Below are 15,162 nucleotides of genomic sequence, written 5' to 3' on the forward strand. Positions count from 1 at the left end.
TATGTAGTATACAAATAAATTCATATTTTCTCAAATTGACTGGCCATCTCAGCAAAAACATTATGTGAAATATGTCCATTTAAATTTGTAAGAAAAATATAGTTGACTATTTGCAAAAGTTATACAAACACTTTTGATTCGAATTTTTTATTTTTAAATATAACACTGATAATGTTTAACTGTTTACATTCTTTTAAACAATCACAGCTTGTGTTCTTCCTCTTTTTTTAACTTATGAAATCAACACATTTGTGAAAGTGATAACAATTATAGCACTAGTGGAATTTATTGCTACCTAAATTACCAACAATTATACGTTAACAAATATCAGTAAACTAACAGTTATGAAAAACAGTCTGAGCTAGCAATTTAACTTGAATGCGATATTTGTGTGTGTGTGTGTGTGTGTGTGTGTGTGTGTGTGCGTGCGTGCGTGTGTGTGTGTGTGTGTGTGTGTGTGTGTGTGTGTTGAGTGAAGCTGCAGGCCTGCTCAATTTTAAATTGCTAAAAGTAGCCAAATGAATGTTTAAAATGGCTAAATTTGTTGCTAGGTGCTTTTTGGAAAAAAAAGTTGCTAGGGTAGTATGAAAAGTTGCTAAATCTAGCAACAAAATTGCTAAGTTGGCAACACTGATCGAGCTGAACTGGTCTGGAACGCAGCCCGCTTGCGTTGAGCATTTGGATTTGTCTGTTATTTAAGTATTTTCATAAATAGTATTTTTTAGTTTATAGTATTTTTCTAATTGGGATTTTTTTCATATTGTAGATAATGCCTTCACTTGTAAAGACCGTCAAGACAGATTCATTTGTTGATCATTTATTTTAATTAAACGATATTATGAAGATACTGCTTACCAGTGAAGCCTGTCTTATTCCTGCTCTCAGTAATGCAAACATGTGAATAAATGTGTAAAAATATACATGCATATAAACTGTCACATTTAACTCTGTCTTAACTGCAATATTTACACTCCTGCTTAAAATGTATAGTATATGACTGTATGGGCTGCTTTTCGCTGTACTTTTCACAGTGACAAAAAAAAAATATTGAATGTCGTTCTGTATCCATGATGGTACTTGCAGACATATAGAGGTGTACCTCACGCCTCATTTCTGTCGTCTGTTACTAAGGTAAGCGGGCTGTGTGCACGTGAGCGATACACTTACTTAAATATGTCTTATAATAATACTATGTATGCACATTTATACATACAGTTTAAACATTTGTACAACAACCGTCAAGCAAAACAAATGTATTTACAATGTAAAAAACTATCCACTGATCGAGCTGAACTGGTCTGGAACGCAGCCCGCTTGCGTTGAGCATTTGGATTTGTCTGTTATTTAAGTATTTTCATAAATAGTATTTTTTAGTTTATAGTATTTTTCTAATTGGGATATTTTTCATATTGTAGATAATGCCTTCACTTGTAAAGACCGTCAAGACAGATTCATTTGTTGATCATTTATTTTAATTAAACGATATTATGAAGATACTGCTTACCAGTGAAGCCTGTCTTATTCCTGCTCTCAGTAATGCAAACATGTGAATAAATGTGTAAAAATATACATGCATATAAACTGTCACATTTAACTCTGTCTTAACTGCAATATTTACACTCCTGCTTAAAATGTATAGTATATGACTGTATGGGCTGCTTTTCGCTGTACTTTTCACAGTGACAAAAAAAAAATATTGAATGTCGTTCTGTATCCATGATGGTACTTGCAGACATATAGAGGTGTACCTCACGCCTCATTTCTGTCGTCTGTTACTAAGGTAAGCGGGCTGTGTGCACGTGAGCGATACACTTACTTAAATATGTCTTATAATAATACTATGTATGCACATTTATACATACAGTTTAAACATTTGTACAACAACCGTCAAGCAAAACAAATGTATTTACAATGTAAAAAACTATCCAAAAAGCATGCAGGTCTATACAGATGTGCTTTTGCGTATTTATTTGTTTATAATATATGGCGTGGATTATAATATAATAAACCGAGAGAATAAATATTTGTCATGGACCATATTTGTAAAGATAAGCTTGAAAAGTTGTCTGTAGCAGGGTGGTGCTGACGTCACAGTTGAGTGCCCCAAAGGTGCTATAGTCCGTCTATAACCTTATGTTAGCTTTTCAATTCTTGCGTTTACATTTAAGATCCAAAAGTGCTAAAAGTTATATTTTCGTGTGAGGATTATCTGGTTGGACAAAACGTGTAAGGGTATTGAACAGTGTTTGAACACAGAGCTTATTATTCACAATCTTTGAAAGGCCTATGGGAAAATCCTATGGGGATTTTATCAAGGGGACCAATTTTATGCTAGCAGCCAATTAGCCTACAAAGTGACATAATAGTTCCTCCACTCTATAAGTGCCATATAAAAGGTTAACAGTGGGCAGGAGTTTTTTTATTAGTTTCAAATACTGCATCTCAGATTACACACAAATATACTTGTTTTGTCATGTAATCATTTTTGTCTGATAAGGGAAAGGTTAATTCAAGGAAGAGGGAAAGTGAGAATTCTCAGTGAGAATGCAGGAAGAGGATTTAATTTATTTAATCACTGTAGTCATTTGAGATAATAACTCGCCGCACTGTATTTTCAGTGTCTAGATATCTTTCTGATTTCTGCTGAAACATGTCATTTTGTAAAATGGTATTCGTAAAACATGTCAAATAGAAATAAAAATATAATTCTGTGGATTATTATGTAGGAAAAGCCTCTTTGTTGTGATGTTTAGCAGTTGTTTGAACAAAACAATAACAATGCAAAACCTTCAAGAGCCTACTCCACGAGACGAGACACGAGATTGTGTTCATGAGAACGAGATGAGATTTTTACATCATTTTTAAGAACTCTTCAATGATATTCTTTAGTTCAACTGAAAAAAAAAAAAAAATCACAAAATGCAAAACTATTTAGGTGCTTTTTAAAATTAACGTGTAATGAATGTTATTTTACTTTATTGTTATTTTACATATTTTAATGAATTATTGATTAGTAAAGGATATGCAAACACTGCAGATCATTTGCTAATATATGAATTATTCAACTGAAAAAAAAAATCACAAAATGCAAAACTACAGTAGTTAGGCGCTTTTTAAAAAAAATGCAATGAATGGTACTTTATTTTTATTTTTAATGAATTATACGCCGTAAAAGACATGCAAACACTGCAAAGTATTTAGCTATAAACTCAACTGACTGACTTTACATAAGAAATCAAACTCCTTTCCACAAATTAAACTTAAAAAAAAAATAATTTTTCTTATTTCTGAGATCTTTTCACATCCCTACTTTTAGATATACACACTGCTGTTCAAAAGTTTTTGATGTGTACATTTAAAAAAGTCTTTTCATTTAGTCTCAAATATTTATCAGACTACATTTATAAAAAATGCAGAAATAAAACAATAATATTGTAAAATGTTTCTACAATTTAAAATTCAACTGTTTTCTGTTTTAATATATTCAAAAAAATAATTTATTCATGTGACATGAAGCTAATTTTTTGTTGTTAGTGCCACATGACACTTCAGCGGGAAAAAAAATCAGATTTGTTGCTCAATATTATTATTATTTAAAACTGTTTATTTATATTTAGTGGAACCTGATATATTTTGTAAAGATTATTTGATAAAACTTTGTATCTATGGATTTAAGTAAAATATCTATATGTTTTATCCTATAAAGGTCTATAATAATTTTTTCAAATTTCCTTTTTTTTTGTCAAATATCAGAATTAATTCACCAAATACAGGTTTCCAGAATACTTCTGAACTTCTAAAGCTTTGGTATTGTGTGGTTTAAAAATTTATATTAACATGTCTGAAAACAAGGCACCTTTCTGATACAGTACCTTCACCAATCGTGATTTTATCAAAAAAGAGATATATTTTATATTTTAATTTGGTAGGAAATGTTATCAGTAGTGTATAATATGTACATTTTGTTGCCTGATTGGAAATTATGTTCATTATGTTAAGACACTGTACTTTATTACAACTTTGTTCAAGACTAATATTTCTGAAAATCCACTGACTGCTGTAATTCATAGAATTCGTCACATTCTTAAAGTTATCAGCAATTCTGTGAACATGGTGGGGTCTAGTGGTGTTAATAAAAGGTCGAAAGTCCACCTTTTCGATGAGATCCAAACACTCTGCGTTGTCCATCCAGTCGATGGCTTCCCAGTGGATTCCCTCCCTGAACGGAGACACAAGAGAAGCTCTTGAGCAACAGATACACACATCACAACAGCACAAGTACACAAAGGTGGTATTATCCTCAGGGTTCATGTGATGAAATGAGCTGTGACCGGGCTCGGCTGACCCCCCCTCAGCCATCACATTTCGACACAAGAACACAACTGTGTGGGAAAGAGGAGAGCCATTCACACATCTGGCAGACTGCCTTCATAGCCACTACAGCAAGAACAGGCCGAGAAATCCTTGGCCTTCGTTCATCAGCCATCTCTTCACTGTAGGCTAAAGAGCGAGCGCAAGAAAGTCCATGTCCTGTATATCACCGTCATGTACAGTCTAAAGCCATTATTGTAACAAAAAAGGTTTAAATCAGCCATTTATCACAGCTCAAATAAAATTAAAAGCACAAATTTTTAAAAATTACTTAGTAAATTACAATTCCTGAAAAAAAACTCAATTACAGTAATTTGTTACTGCCCTGAGCAATTTCAGCCATTGGGCCCAACAGACCTAATATGCACCCTTTATATTTTTATGTATTTATTTTTAACATGACTTTTATTTTTAGCTTGCTGTCTTTTATCACTCTTTATTTGTATCTTAATGCAATCTTTACATTTGAAATCATTTGTTTTCTTAAATTGAATCAGTGTTGCCAGATTGGGCAGTTTTGAATTTGATCGTGCGAATAAAAAATGGCATAGGCGGGTTGACACAATTTGGGTGGTTTTGAAAAGTAAATTTTATATGCAACTTGTTTAATCAAACATAACTGTGTGCTCCTACTCTATTCAGTTAGTAGCGACCAGTGCATAGTGCAAACTTGGGTCCAACCGCAAGTGGAGGTGAAGGAAAGTTGTATCAAAATCTGACTGCCGGACAAATCTGACGTGTGCACGTGCATCAGTTAAACTCACAACGTTTATCATGGCACTTTTGTTGATCTTTTTTTGCAACTAACAACAAGAACAAACATAGAAGCGCTGTCTGATTGACAAGCAGCACCTAATTGTGTTCAAAAGAAATTAAAATGCCAAATGGGATGAATTTATACCCCATTTGGAAAGTAAGACATACTCTTATAGTGTAATCTACACAACATTAAGTGCAGTGTGTGGGTGAGAGGGGGTCAGTGTTTCAATGTAATGGGGTTTAGTTGTTGTACTGTGACTGCTGGTGTTGGTTGCTGTATGGTAAACAATTATGACCGTTAAAGTAACTAGGTTAATTTTGATTTAAATAAATTAAAATGATATAAAATGTTAATCCATTATTGGCTTGATGGTGGCGCAGTGTATAGCACGATCGCCTCACAGCAAGAAGGTCGCTTATTTGAGCCCCGGTTGGGACAGTTGGCATTTCTGTGTGGAGTTTGCATGTTCTCCTCGTGTTCGTGTGGGTTTCCTCTGGGTGCTCTGTTTTCCCCCACTGTCCAAAAAAAAGCAGTAAAGGTGAATTGGGTAAGCTTATCTGGCTGTAGTGTATGTGTGTGGATGCAGGACTGTATAAATATTTCCCAGTGTTGGGTTGCAGCTGGAAGGGCATACACTGTGTAAAACATGTGCTGGATAATTTGACGGTTTATTCCGCTGTGGTGACCCCGGATTAATAAAGAGTCAAAGAAAAAATGAATGGATGAATGATCGAATATTTTGAGTGTTTTTTGTGCGTTTGGGTGGGTTTTTGGACAGCTTTTGGGCTGGAACAAGTCATATCTGGCAACCCTAAATTGAATTCACAAAAAAAAAAAAAAAAAACATTTAAAAAAACAAAATTTTCACTCGATTTGGCTGCTGGACTGACCCATGATTGGAAGTAGGGGAGACACAATAGTACAGATATCAATAATTACATTACAAATTTATTTATTAGACCCTCACCATACAAAATATGACAGAAAACCATGTTATATTTAATTTATAGAAACTTCTAGGTATTTATTGAGGGCCCCCAGATTTCCTGGGGCCCTAAGAGGCTCCTTAACTCACTTATTAGTTAAATCCACCCCTGGCTGTTGCAGAAAATAATGGCCTGTTTCCACTGAGTGGTACGGTACAGTACGGTTCAGTTCTGTACGCTTTTATGGCTGTTATCACTGTCAAATGGTACCTAAAAGCGAACCCTAAAAAGGGTTGCAAAGGGTACCTAGCACAACAAAAAAGTACAAAAAGGCAGAGCTAGACGCACAGCTGAATGCTATATTGGTTTACAGAGATATCTCACTCGTTTGTGCAACAAATACACAGCAGAGACATTACACCGTAATAATATATGCATATAATAACAAGCTATGGTCGACCCGACCTCAAATAAACCTTGCCATTATCTTGATGAACAGCCACGAAGCCAAGAAGAGCAGAATCTACCCTGTGCCTCATAGTTGTTTACAAGGCCGTCTAAAGCGCGGGCGGTTTCACTTTCTCGCTTGTGCTTGCCCCGCGTCTATATTTGAAATAGCATACATCTTGAGCTGATGATAATAACGTGCGCGTGATTACTGAAGTGCTTCTGACATCCGATCCTGTCAGAAACGCACAAACGTGAGACTGACACATAAAAAAAAAACAAAGGAGAAGCCGGAAAGAACAAAGGAGCAAATAATTTTTCAGCAACCTAAAACATGAACAAACTGCCATCTTTAACTATTATCATCACCTTTTGGACGATTATGAATACTTTAATTACTTTCTAACAAGAGGTTACATGTGCTGCTGAAGACTGAAGATACAGATGAGAGCGTTGCACTGACTGGGCTATATGTTTTGTGTTGTTTTTAAACTTAAATAAGGACTAAATGTATGCTGTGTGTAGTTTTTCTGTAATTGGTAACATTTCGGGGACTGTATTTTATGTAATCCCAGATGTTACAGTAGGCTTTTTTCGATCATTGATCTGCAGTTACAGTATAATCAACTCATGTTCATAGAAAGGTTAGCAGTGAACATTTATACACAAGTATTTATGTGTATAAAGCATCTGTTTTGGGGGAATAGACGGGAGCACATATCATATGCTTCTCATATGATATGTGAACGACCTGTACAGCTTTCCTTTGACATTTTCTCAAGTGAGAATGACATTGACTGAAACTTTTTGTCGCACACCGCACCCACTAAAAGGGTACCATACCAACAGTACTGTACCACTCAGTGGAAACGGGCCATAATAGTAGCCTAAGACTTTTGTGTAGTGCTGTATTACATTCTGTGCTATGTCACCCTGTCGTGACCTGAGCTCACTGTGTGACCTGATAGCACGAAGCTACATGTCTGCAGACTAGCCCGTGTCTACGCTTCAGGTTTCGAGCGATTTCATGTCCTGATGATAAAACTCTAAGGACATAATCTGTACAAGGACACACGTGTGAATGCTTGGACAACAACACTACAGGCATGCCATACAGCTGGATATAAAAAGAATAACTGACAACAGGCCGAGTGTACACTATTTTCGAATAATTCAATGGACCAGAAGAAATTATTTTACTTACATTATGGTTACAACAGTTCAGATGTTGATTTTCAAAACACTTATCATGATTTTGTCCTCAAATGGCTCCTGTGTGTAGGAAAAGGTTTTTTTCGCATCTCATCCAAAGCCTTTAGTTTTGATTTGAATTTTGTTTTTTGTAGGCTGTGAAATAACTGAAATCCTCCAGGGGTGCATTTCCCAAAACCATGGTTAGCTAACTAAGGTCGCAAGTTCCGTCGTTACAAACATAGTTAGTTGATTTGCCGTTTCCCATATCCATCGTTTTAACAAACACTTGCAACCACACGTCTGGAGCTGTCGTTAGAAACATAGTTCCTGGCTGTGTTCTATTGCCACTTATCCCCCCATATGCCCTATTAATTTAGAACATTCTAACAACATTCTAACAACATCTGACATTCAAAGTTGGAATTATTAAAAATAAAAAAGCATTACGATCATCTCTCTTGGGTTTAATTTGCTTTCAAACTATTTTTACAGTTCAGTTTTAGCGATCTTCATGTTTACAATTTTGCTCCCTTCGCAGTGCCCTTTGAAAACATTGATGTCATTTTGAACACAGCCTCATGGCGTAAGCTAAAGGTGATCTATTATTTAAAAGCGGAATTTATGTTACGTCTCCAAAGCTTGTGAAAACATAGCATATACCGCTATGTCATATGTCATACTGTATATGACATGGGCCTGTTGGTTAGAACTTTGTGCTGTGGTTTACATCTGTCAAATTGTAAAAGTAGACTTTAAAAAAAAAAAAAAAAAAAAAAAAAAAAAACAATATCCTACTTAATAATAATAATAGTATTAATCATCATCATCATTATCATCTTCATCATTAATATAATTAATATTATTATTAAAGTAGGATTTTTTTTTATTTCCTAATAAATAATAAATATTAAATTTCATTCTATAATAAATAGCCTCATTATTTATTTTTTTAAATGATTTATATATACGTATTAGAATACATGTTAGCTTTTGTAAGTGATTTTATGTTTTAAAATAGAATAAGTAATGTTTAACTTCTCAATAATAATAATAATAAAGCAAACATAGGCCCTATATGTTCCATTTACATATATTTCAATTAATATGGAAAAACGAGTGCATGTTTTTACCAAAACTAATATTGGATTTTATTTTAAATGCGTGTTTGTGTAAAACAATTTAACTTGCACAAAGAAATGATGGGGTGCTTCTCTAAAGAAGTTGTTACTTCTTACTCCGTTTAGAGCGTCATTATGGGCGTTTATGTTATAACTAATGTGGTTCAAACAATAGAACTGTGACAGAGAAACTAGTGATTTTGGGAAACACTCGTCACTACATCATTCTGTTCCCAAATGATGCATCGTACTGTGATAGTTCAGCCACGAGTTATGTCGTTGTTTGGGAAACGCACCCCAGCATAGTGATATGGCTCTATACTGTGTCTGGAAGTTTATCTGAAAATAACTGCATGCTTTAGAATGATCATCAGCCAATCAGAATCAAGCATTCAACAGCCCCCTTAGATTAAGTAAGGAACAATTGACAAAGAGCCATTGAATCTTTAGACCTTTACACCTCCATTCAAATATAGTTTCCTATTTACATGGTTCTCGGTATATGTAAAACTGAACATAGTGAGCAAAAGAAGGATGACCTAATAAGCAGGTGGGGACAGCACAGGTCACAACATAATGCATTCATACACCAGTCCATGTTTCAATTTCAATTTCAATTTTAAAAATCTGAGTTTTTACTTACATCCATCAGGCAATATGAAAGATGAAAGACAGTATAGAATTATCTAAGCTGATTTCTCGAGCTTAGGCTAATATCAGTGCACAATGTGAGCAGCCATATTGGTATTGGCAGATAAATGCTTATTTTTGTAATGTAATCACTTTTGGCATATTATTTTGATATATTTTTTTGGTTTTGATTTTTGACTGGAAAAATGATTTTACAGTGAAAAAAAACATGCAATTTGTCCCGAGTCATTTTTGAGAAAGAAAGATCCAGTTGCTTTCTTGAAGTTTTACTTATTTTCTGCAGGTCTGCAAGGCTTTTATGAAAAAAATAATGATAATTAAAAAAACATAATAATAATAATTTATTCACTGTATTTGGTTGCATTTTCCTTTTATAATCAGGCTAAAATCCTAGCCTGATTTGTATTTTTTTAGCATATTTGACATATTAGTATCTGCCAAAAACTCCATATCAGTGCATCCATAGTCAAAATCTAAGAAATACTGCTTTTTTTGCTGATAGATGTCTGTTTCCGTGCTAACCTGGGTCACTGACAGGACTCACCTGTTATATTCAAGCTGCTCCAGGGAGAAGATGTGCTTGTTGAAGTACTCCTGGAGCTTCTCGTTGGCGTAGTTAATGTTGAACTGCTCGAACCGGTTCACCTGGAGGGGAAAATCAGTCATAAAAACATGACAACATGCCAATTACAGACAGTCTGTCTGGAACATTTTCACCTCTCGGTACTCAACAAATCCCCCACCTCGAAGTTCTCGAAGCCAAAGATATCCAAAATGCCAATGGACTTGAAGTTGTCCTTTCCTTTGATTTTCTGGTTGATTCGGGCGATGATCCAAGAAAAACACTGGGAATACAATGCCATCGCCACAGAATCCCGGGAATCAATTGCCTTTGGAAAGCAAGAAACATAATAATCCAGAGATATTTTCCTTTAGTTAGCCTCCAACAGTGCAACTGAAACCCACAACATCAACAAGCAAAAGTCTCAAGAGGTCATTACGAAACACTAATATGTCTATTTGAATTTCATCATCGTGGAAATACAGTGAAGTTCACAGTTTTATGGGCTGAATCTGCAGGGGTGTGTAATTGTGCGTGTCTTTAAACATGCTGTGAGTGCGATATGTGAAAACAATGAATGTCTTTCCTGATTTATGCACAAGATCACATGTAAACCACCCAAATCCAACAAAGAACTCGGTTAGCCTTTCAAAGTAAAGAATTTTGTGCAAAACAGTAACATCATGTTAAAGTCGCTGAGGTTTTCATTTTAGTATGTTAATGTACTTCCAACTAAAAGGGAATATTAAAGCTGCAGTATGTGATTGTCTTCAGAAACATTTTTTTGTTGTGCTGGTTAAAAGTCTCTTCACATTTCACCAGTAATGATTAAAGTAAATGATCTAAATGTATTTAAATGTATTTTTATACTCTGGGTAAGACAAAAGACAAAAAAATTTTCATCCAATTAAATATTATCAGGCCGATAATTCCCATAATTCTGATAATTATCCCAAACTGTCTGTCAACAAATGTACATTTGTACAATTGTGCATCTCTGTTCGTGCAGATCCGTCATTTGCGCATGCTTCTGCACACGAGACAATCAAAGTAGTAAAATCAAATGCTGAATCAAAACTTTTGAAAATCCTGAATCAATATTTAAGTTACTTTTGCATGCTGGAGAAAGGATGACACCATGTCAGAAGTATTTCTTTTAGACGGGTAATGTTCTGTTTTAAAACACATTTTAGTCACACAGAGCTGATGTAGATTGTATTGTTATAAATGGGTTATATGCACAGAAGTCTTCTTCAGACACTGAAATCTTCTGGCGAAAGATTGATGTGACTATTTTCAGTTTCATACGAGACCTTTTACAGCATCGGTAATGTAGATTTTTATTTAGTTTAACAACAATACATCAGTAAATAGCGCTATTCCGCCTAGCCTGCTTTACTGAGATGAAATTGATTTTATATTCATTTTTTTACACAATGACAGCCTGCGCTATCTAAACTGTTTAACATGCTACTCTGAATATTCGCTCTGAAATAGTATATAAGTATGGCTACAGTAGTCGCGCATGAGAGAGTGAGACGAGCTATCCTTGCATGCATGAAATATTGCACATTATGACAAGTCTTGCTTGCTACATAACTGAAAACGTGCTAGATATAATACAGTTTTTCATTCAGAATTTTAATATTATAAAATATAAAGTTTTTAACTGGCAAATGACATTATCTAGGCGGTTGTCATTTTTTTAAGGTGCACAAATTCGTGTTTCAAGAGTGTGGCTTTGGACGGCAGGGGAGGGACTGTGTTTCAAAGATATTATGCTAACCGGTTAGCATTTTAGAAGATCACCTACTGCACCTTTAAGTAGGAGGAAGAGCTTTCTTTTGGCAGATCATTCCCTAAATGGTAAGAGGGGCATGGCTAAAAATATCGTGACTGAATATTACCAAGACAAACTCTATTTTTTCAAAGAATTAACTAGCAAGGACTCATTTTTCACCTAAAGAACATTCAAAAATTATTTTTGCTGCCTGTTCAAACTACTTATATAAAATGAACTAAATCAACACAATTCTTAAGGTTTTTTTGAGACAACTCAATTGTTTTATGTGCAATCTACTTAAATTTGTAAAAACAATAACATTAACTTAATCAATTTGTGTTGGGAAAACGTACAGTAATGTTAATGTGTAAACATTTTTTACAGTGAATAACAATGTGCACTAGCAAATTAAACACAGTAAATTTTGATTTCACACAAACTTTAACTGACCTACAGACTGTGAACTACAGATACTGTGAGAGTTAACTTTATACATACTCTAAAACTGACATAGCAATTAATTTTTAAAGGTGATGAAAAGCGGTGCAGCTTCTTGAGAAATATCTGCATCTGGAGTTTCAGTTCAACTCATAAACCCAGCAATAACCCTGAGCTGCTATTACTGGATTACAGAAGGGGAGAAAGTTAATACCCACAAATTAGCCTCTGCTATTGCTCTGAATGCCAAACTCTCGGCTATTGTTTCAGCGACACTATAATTCATCAGTCAGAGACACTTCTGCCTGATTCTGAACAGTGTGTTGGCTCCGTCAGAAAGGCCTGAAAGAATGGCTGTTTGGGCAGGATACGGTCAATGGCAGCTGTTGAGGTCCTGACCACTGTGTTAAAGCATTATGGGAAAAAGAGGAGGAATAAGGGCTTCCATTAAGACATGCCCCTGCTTTATGACTGCTGACACAGGCTGGAGTTAGTGGCCATTGTCTTTGTTCATGAAAAGATTGCTTGTGTGTTTCTACCGAGTCGGTCACAAAGGCCAGGGCCCGTTCTTCGTGCAAGACGAGATTTATGTGACTATGTGGGTTGAGGTCTCTTTACTATTTGCATGCACACACTTTCAACTCTTTTTCTCCTCATTGCTAGTCTCAAGTGACAAAAAAAACAAGTCTTTGATTTGTATGCAGTAGATCTTGAACTTTTGTTGCAGAAAGATGAATTCTCAAAAGGATAGTTCATAAAAAAAATTAATTTGCTGTTAATTTATTCACCCTCAGTCAAAGATGAAGAACTTTTTTGTTCAGTATAACATTAAACAAGATTATTCGTTAAACCAGGGGTCTCAAACTGCCAGCCCGTGGGCCATTTACAGCCTGTCCTCCTCCTCCCTCCGTCCCGCAACTGACGACAAAAATATAATGAGTTCGGCCTGCCAAAACATATATTTTTGAACCACTATCATTGTTGTGCAGTCGTATCTAGCCACTTGTGATTTTGACCTGCCACCTAGTCGACATTTAAAGTAGTGCATTCAGATTAGTTTTACTTTCATTTTCTTTCAGTGAACGGGCGAGATTCTGTGGCTGATTTAAACGTTAAAATATATGTCCCTAAGTGATCTATTTTTACTAAAGTTCTATTTTTGTAACTATCCAAGGGTTGTTTGATTATTATCAGTTTAATACCACTTGTATTTTGTACAAACACTTCTTAATGGCTTACACGTTATGCTGGTGGTGTATAGATATGATAAATTTGCTAATATTATATTCAAATGAATATTTTCCTCATATGCTTATTAAGATTTGAATAAAAACTATGTACATTAGTAAAATTGTATTGCTAGTTGAATTGAACTTGTTAAAACAAATGTGAATTTATATATACTACCCCCCTCTTAGTTGTAGTTTTACAAAAAAGAAAGATATTGAGAAGAACAATTGCCAGTAAAGTCACTTAACTGCTTTCTGCTGTTCTTACGCTACTGGGACAATACAATTGGTTGGGACAGAATAATAATTAGTATGCCTATTATTTGTAGTATTTTCATAGCAATTTAAACTCTTCTTTCAATTCGTACAACAAGAAACAAAAAGCTGGAGTTTTGACTGCATATACTCTGTGAAAGAATGACTGAGTGTGTGTCTAATGCTCGGCCATACACACAACCACCACAGATATATTTTAGCAGCTGATGCGTGACAAGATAAACGTGCTGATTTGCATTATCACATGGTGACAGGTAATACTAGAAACGTAAACATCATGTCTGTTGTCCTAAGATACATCAATTATATCAGGTTTCCACTTTTTTTCTTGTGCTTGAATGTTAAAACAGCACTCCTATAAATTGCCAGTCATTGAAATGGCCCCCTGCAATTTGAGTTTGAGACCCCTGGTTTAAACAGTAGTCCTTCTGATTAGAAAATGCATGTCATTGGCTACTAGAATACATCTCACATAATATTATATAACATATGAAGAGTTTAGATGCAAAAACATCTAAATGTCGTCTGACATTTTCTTGTAAAATGAACATTTTTATTAGGTTCTTGTGTGTATGTTCAGTAATTTCACTTTTACGGCAAAGGATAAGTCCTTTTCATGGTCTATAAAGTGAAATAACACAACATAAACAAAGGACGCTGAGAAAAATGTTCATTTTCGATGGAATTTTCAGGTAGTACTTAGAGGTTTTTGCATCTAAACTCTTCATATATTAACAAATAATTTAAAAGTATAAGGTATAACAGAACTAATTCCTGTGTCTCTTGACAAAACCTTTTAATTTAATTATTTTTTTCCAGGATAAGCACAAGTACCATTGTGATGAATTATCTAAATACAGGATCTCCTTCTCCTGTGTAGACAAAGACAATCAGAGTTTATGATTATTACTGTATATGACAGGAAGCTCATGCTTCAGATTTAAATCTAAAAACTTTTTGTAAATCCTGTTAAATTTCTTGCACCAGTAGCATCAGTAGCATCAGTAGCCATGTTTTAACTTTGTTTAATGTTTTTTTGACTCTCAAGATGCTTGTAGCCATTGACTTGCATTTTATGAATCACCAAGAACCACATTTTCATCTAAAAAGTCATCTTCGATGGCCTAAGAGTGAGTAAATGAACATTTTTGGACATTTTCTGAGGATGAACCACCCCTTTATGAAAGCTTGTGCTTCACTGACGGTCTCTTGTGTTTAATGTGTATATTTATGTGACAGGCTGCCCCCATTAGGCGGCTGCAAACCGCCGTCTCCACACTCTGCCTCTATTGTGTTTTTCTCATGAGATCTTTATCACCAAGTTATTATAGCAGGAATCCGAGGGGACAAAAAACAGGAAATGGTACCAAGTCACGCAAAGATGCTTTTCTGCACAGCCTTATGGGT

The 15,162-nt window shown here is 34.9% G+C and overlaps 1 protein-coding gene across 2 annotated transcripts in view; it reads right to left on the minus strand.

Moving 5' to 3' along the window:
- The window catches only part of myo10l3 (myosin X, like 3), a 179,175-nt gene that overhangs the window by 89,276 nt on the left and 74,737 nt on the right, over window positions 1–15,162 (minus strand). For both annotated transcript variants that reach the window (XM_056464724.1, XM_056464723.1), the window contains exons 11-13: window positions 10,211–10,357; window positions 10,012–10,112; window positions 4,153–4,219 (exon numbers count right to left, since the gene is read on the minus strand). In XM_056464724.1, the coding sequence (XP_056320699.1) occupies window positions 4,153–4,219; window positions 10,012–10,112; window positions 10,211–10,357 (315 nt within the window). The remainder of the gene's footprint in view (window positions 1–4,152; window positions 4,220–10,011; window positions 10,113–10,210; window positions 10,358–15,162) is intronic.

Source organism: Danio aesculapii, chromosome 9 (assembly GCF_903798145.1).
Source record: "Danio aesculapii chromosome 9, fDanAes4.1, whole genome shotgun sequence".
Taxonomy (NCBI): domain Eukaryota; kingdom Metazoa; phylum Chordata; class Actinopteri; order Cypriniformes; family Danionidae; genus Danio; species Danio aesculapii.